This window comes from Atta cephalotes (genome assembly GCF_000143395.1).
Source record: "Atta cephalotes unplaced genomic scaffold scaffold00030, whole genome shotgun sequence".
Classification (NCBI taxonomy): domain Eukaryota; kingdom Metazoa; phylum Arthropoda; class Insecta; order Hymenoptera; family Formicidae; genus Atta; species Atta cephalotes.
This window is the reverse complement of record NW_012130094.1, coordinates 2,168,160-2,174,212: the sequence shown is the minus strand read 5'-3', so window position 1 is coordinate 2,174,212 and position 6,053 is coordinate 2,168,160. Positions and strand designations below refer to the sequence as shown.

Sequence of the window (6,053 nt, the reverse complement as noted above, 5' to 3'; positions counted from 1 at the left end):
GAGAGAGAGAGAGAGAAAGAGAGAAAGAGAGATTTCCCTAATTATCAAATTTAAAGAAATTAGTTAGTTAGAGAAAATGATATCAAGCAGAAAATATCTTGCATCTCTTCGTGCTAAATTCTAGAAAATGATTTATCTTTTTTAACGAAGAAAACATATCACTGTTAGATAAAGATATTCCTTTGCCTTTAAGGTTGGTAATTCCATACATCTCGACCAGTTTCCGTTCCTGTGAATCAATCAAGCGATTTTACTTTCATGATAGATCACCATCGAACGATCAATGGAAGGATTAAGTTATTGGAAACGTCATAAATATATAGCTGGCACGTAATGGCAGACGAGTCTTAAGGATCCATTAATAAAAGCAGGAGAAGAGATAGCCGTTTTTGTACACGGCGATTAATCAGCCTGACGCTCATACCGGGCTTTATGGACCCGGTTAAACATAGCCGCTGAGATAACACGAGAAGTTAAAAAGGCAACGCTTTTAGCATTTTATTCATCGTCACTTGAAGCTCTCCCGTTCCTTCTTTTTATTTTCGCGCGCGCTTCGACTCGGAATCATTTGCGAGTCTCTGCTTTGATACAGTATTTCCGGATATATTCGCCGAGTTACGGCGATCCAATAATTTAGCAGGAAAATTAGGGAATATGTAATTAGAGTTACGAGCGAATTTTCGCAGTCGCAGGAAGAGGAATAAATATTCGACTGTCCGTGCGCAGCCAAGGCGAAGCAAATGAAAACTTACCGCTCGAAAATTTTTAATTTGCGAGAAATGTTTCGCGATATGACGTTGCCCTGCTCATAATAGACTTAGTTATTTATCTGTAAAAAAAAGATAACCCAAGATAAAATGGAATATTAAAATGATTTACAGCGTGGCGCCGGTATATTTTAAGACTCGTATGTTTAACGAGACATTAACCGGTTGAGGAGATTTTTAAAATCGATTTGAACATTACACAGCATAAATGTGCGTTAATAGGGCTGATTATTTTCGTCACGAGAGGGAGAAGATAATCTTCTCAAAATGGTAATCGCTATAAGTAATATAAGAGTAATACAAAAATAAAACTAACTGTGTGTATTAATCATTATCCGATGCATGTATACTACCACTTGCGATTGAAGTAAACTTCGATTGAAGTAAACAGTAGATTTTCAACGTTCCAAGACAACTTTCTTAAGAAATTCTATGTTAATCGTGATGACATCCCTTTGCAGAAATGTAATTTATTATTGAAAATTATTTGTTTTGAGTATTAAAAGCACTAAACACAACAACGTTTCTAATACTCAAAATAAATAATAATCATCAACTTACAGTATTAAGTTTCTGAAAGGGACAAAGACAACCGCGTCGAAAATAAAAGTCGAGAGATGAACTACATCCCAATCCGATTGTAGTGCGTAGTTTTAATCGCAGCTTAAACGTTCTCACGATATGCATCCTGTGTACTTCTACGTTTAAGTGTTATTAGATTCGTCGATAACAAACTTTAGACAATTACAGAAGGCTTTTGTGTGCATTTTCGGTAAAATTGCATTTTCGATAGTTGCATGATAATGTAAGTGTTCTCTCCGTCAATTTCTCTGCGTAACACACCATTGCCTCTTCCTTTTCGTACACGCCTATACTCTGCGCGCAAGTAAGTACATTCTATTTTCAATTTTCTTACTTTCGCTTATCTAACACCAGAAAACGTACGTAAGTTACCTTCACTGTTCTGGCGAAATGAGAACTGCTGACTTCAGCGTAACTTCAGCAGGTGAACTGGATTACGCGTATTGATGTATCCTGTAGAAATTCTGGAAATGTTAGCCCCGTTAGATGAGTGAAACCTTAAACATAAATCTCACGAAATAAAAAACTGAGAGATATCTAAAGAAAAAAATTAGAAAAAAAATTAGAACGTCCTTCGGATATCTTTATAATACATCCTATAGACATTTTTCTATTGCCTGTGTCAAAACTGCATAAAACTGTGAAAAATCTGTAAAGCAAATGTTACACTACGCATTGGAAAGTAAGAATTGCGAATTATAGATTAAAATTCGACCAGTCAGATAACTTTTAACTTTAATCTGTTTCCTTTCGATTAGCTGAATTCTAATCTTCAATTCAAGTCTCAATCTCCAATACGTAATGTAACACGGGCTTAAGGAATCTGAATAATATCTCGTAGATATCTTCATGTAGATATTTTTGTTACTAGATGTAGTATATGCTATTCTTACTCATGTATGTGTGCTTTTATCTTTAGCTGTGTTATCTGTCCCGATTATTATATTACCGATTAATAATACGCTTGTTTCGCTTGTCTATTATTTCTTTCTCAACTTTCGCCTCGAGTGTGAGTCTATTCCGTGACAGGTCCATTCGGATGGCACTGAACCGTCGTATGTTGTGACTGCGAGTGTGTCACTATTGAGTGTATGTTTGCTCTCACTCGCGTGGAGAGGCTCGAATTCTTGTCGCGTCTGAAGAATGTTCCGTGTATGTTACTTACTGTATTTACTCGCTACAGTATAGAGAAATCGGTGAAGGTATTCTAGTGAAAGCTCCGACAGGAGACAAAAATAAAAAGAATTAAAGCATCCGAGAGATAGCAGAGAATAGAAAAGAAGGAGTAACTGTGCAAAATGCAAGGCTTAAACGAATTAAAAGCGGACTCTTGTTCAATAAATATAATATCAAGAAATCCGTAAAAATTACATCTAAGGAATGGCATTATTCTTTGGAAAGTGCGCTTAGCGTTAAAATATTTCAGACGCGGACATTCTCACGTCTGAATTTTTGAGTCTCTTCACGCGCACCGGAAACGCGCGAGCACTCGTATAAACGAATGAAAGATTATTAAATATGTATGTCGAGCAAAAATGGAACCAGAGATATCAAGTAAGAAGGTTCACAAGACGGAGACGATTACGATCTGAGCTGAGCTAAAAGAATCCAGGAGAATAATCTTTCATTTTCAACGAGAGAGCTGCTAACAGCGTCTCGCTCCACATTATTTCCGTGACTAATCGCCTTCTTTCTGTATTCTTTCTTCGGGGGATTTTCGGGAACACCTCGATTCAGGATCATACTTCAATTGCATCATGTTCATGGTGGCGAGCAGCGTCGTGCTGACCGTTCTGGTGCTCAACTATCATCACAGATCGCCCGACAGATACGTGATGCCAAATTGGGTAAGAAAACATAATAAAATTGAACTGACTGTATCACAGATATAGTTAATTCTAATTAGTGATGGCATTTAAGTCTGATTAATGATGAATAACAGTATTAAATGCAATAAATGTAGCGTGTAATATTAATGATGCAATGTTGAAATAAACAATGGTAATTTGTCATCAAAATAATTTTGAATGGAGCAAATAATTCTAATAATTAAATAAACATTAATAAATAAATAAACACTAATAAACGTTGATGAATATAATCATTATAGTTGCATAGTTATTTGTGCTTCTCTTTATAATTTTGTGCATTTTCTGTTTGTTGAAATGTGTTTATCATTCGTATAGATAGCGTAGCAGATTATGTATCATACAATAACTAGAAAGAAAATTAATTAAACTTATGTATAGTAGGAGCTTTTTGATTTGCTCTGAAAGAATGTTTTGATCGATTATGTATAGTTAAATATTTTATTCGAATAAAGGTTAATCATTTTAGACATATACATATAATTGATACAATAGAAATAAGCTGCTTAACTAAACGGATTAAACAAGATTGCACTTGCTTTCGTCATTGTTATAGTGGCATAAATTTAATTGCCTTCTATCGCACTCTACAATTGAATAAACGCAGTAATTTTGAAATTATGCAACATAATCGCATTAATAAAATGTAGTCATTTAAGCATATTTCAGATTTTTTTTTAATTCATCATTTTCAATGAAATATTTAGATAATTATAATGAAATGATAAAATCTTATTTATATCTATATCTTAATATTTCTAATTGCGTTATTTGGAGCAAATGGAAATTATTACAAATTTAATTTTTTTTAATAAATCAGGTGCAGTTAATTCGTGAACTCTAAATAATGCGAAATTCAAATTATTGCACGCAAAAAATACTTTGTGTAATGGATAATAATACGTTGCACAGTAAGTTAAGCGAGGTGATTACTACCACCGAAAACAGTGTTTCTTGAAAGTTTAAAATATCTTCGAGATATTGGTCTCTTCAACTCACTCTCGACCAATGTCAGTCAGTTAATGCAGTTAAATTTCTTCATGCAAGCCTACACATATACACATGTTTGCTTGGATTGCTTGGGTACTCTGAATTTAAACAAATACATTGCATTTACAAAATTCCTACAGTATATATTTACATACGTACGTCAATATGTATAATATGCATTGCATAGTATTTGATTTATTATTTCATTAAAGAAATAACATGCGACTCGGCTTCGAATTTAGATATAAAAGAAGTTAAAATTAAAATTATTGAGTAAATACTTTATTTATGAATTTGTATTTTTTAATGTTGTCATGACCTGAAAGTCTAGAGCTTCCTACACAAACAACAAAGTAATTTATGGACGATCTTGTTTTCGAGATTTGTTAAATTTGATTCTGGTCTCAGAAAAAAAAAATTAAATTTCAAAAAAATTAATTCATATTTTAAAAAACTGATTATCGTAAAACTCAAATTTTAAGAAGTTCTTGGTATTGTTGAGTTTGAATGAATTAAAATAGCTTGAAAACATCGAATTCCGAAAGAGTAATAACCTCCATGGGAAGGATTCTATGTCACAAGATTCATAATTAGGGTTTAAAAATCAGCTTAGAAATTAATATTAATTATATAAATTAATTTAATATTAATTATTTACGTAGCAATAATTCATTTCAAATAAAGTAAAACTGGAAACTTGAATTTTTATATATCTGTATATTTCTCAATTTAAAATTCCTAAAATCGAGTTTTATAATAATCAAATTATATTTTAAATTCTGCCATCATATTGAATCTAATATTTTTATTTTTGATCATAGATAAATGAAGTATTATTAAATTAATAGCTATGGGCCAAGTTTTAAATAAAAATTAAGCCAATTGTTTACAAAGTAAAAAGGCTAATTCCGCAAAAGAAGTAAGTAATCAACACAAAGGATTAAAGATAAAGAATTAAATATGCATTTCACGTATAATTATTGAAAAGCCATTGTACTACATTACACTAAAATAAATTATTTTAAGCGGAATATAACTGTGGAATAACTAAACAATATATAACTTTGAATGTTTCGTAACTTTTATTTTAAAAATTTTCTAAATAGGAGAAGTATACTCATTATTCCTTATAATAATGCTTATCGTAAAGTGTTCGTGGCTTATAAACTACATATTGTAAATCCTTGAAAAATATCAAACTTTGCATATGATGCACGCGGATGCCACTTTAAAATTCTATACTCTTCAATTCCGGTTTTTCGTTCTCGTTGCAAAATTCAAGGGAATGAAATTGCGAAGAATTTTTGCTAGAGTGACGATATGATATGTGATGCAATTGCAAAGTTTAACGAGTCAATAATTCGATATTCACGCAGACAAAAGTAGTGTTTCTACAATGGCTGCCATGTGTGTTGCGCATGAGTCGACCGGGCAAGAAGATCACAAAGAAGACCATTCTCATGAGTAATCGGATGAAGGAGTTGGAGCTGCAGGAAAGGAGCAGTAAGAGTTTACTGGCGAACGTTTTAGACATCGACGATGATTTTCGCCATGGAAACAGCGCCGCCAATCCTGCCTCGGGCTATATAAGGTACCACGAATTCTCCATCCATTCAATCTTTTCAGGTCGTTGCATTTGGCGAAAATTCCGCGATGGTTTGCCATCCATTTTCTCGATCAACTGCGCTCCTTTTTTTATTAACAATGGAGTGGTTGTTGTTTGACGGGCAAATGTATTGTTCATGAGAAACAGAGACCATGTCACGTTTTAATCCCATTGGACGAAAAAACAATGAGAGAGAGAGAGAGAGAGAGAGAGAGAGAGAGAGAGAGAAGAAGAAAGAAA

The 6,053-nt window shown here is 33.1% G+C and overlaps 1 protein-coding gene across 1 annotated transcript in view; it reads left to right on the top strand.

Moving 5' to 3' along the window:
• LOC105620882 (neuronal acetylcholine receptor subunit alpha-7) overlaps positions 1-6,053 on the top strand; it is a 271,050-nt gene that overhangs the window by 261,792 nt on the left and 3,205 nt on the right. Inside the window, exons 9-10 of the mRNA XM_012202359.1 lie at positions 3,087-3,196; positions 5,584-5,798. Of these exons, the coding sequence (XP_012057749.1) occupies positions 3,087-3,196; positions 5,584-5,798 (325 nt within the window). The remainder of the gene's footprint in view (positions 1-3,086; positions 3,197-5,583; positions 5,799-6,053) is intronic.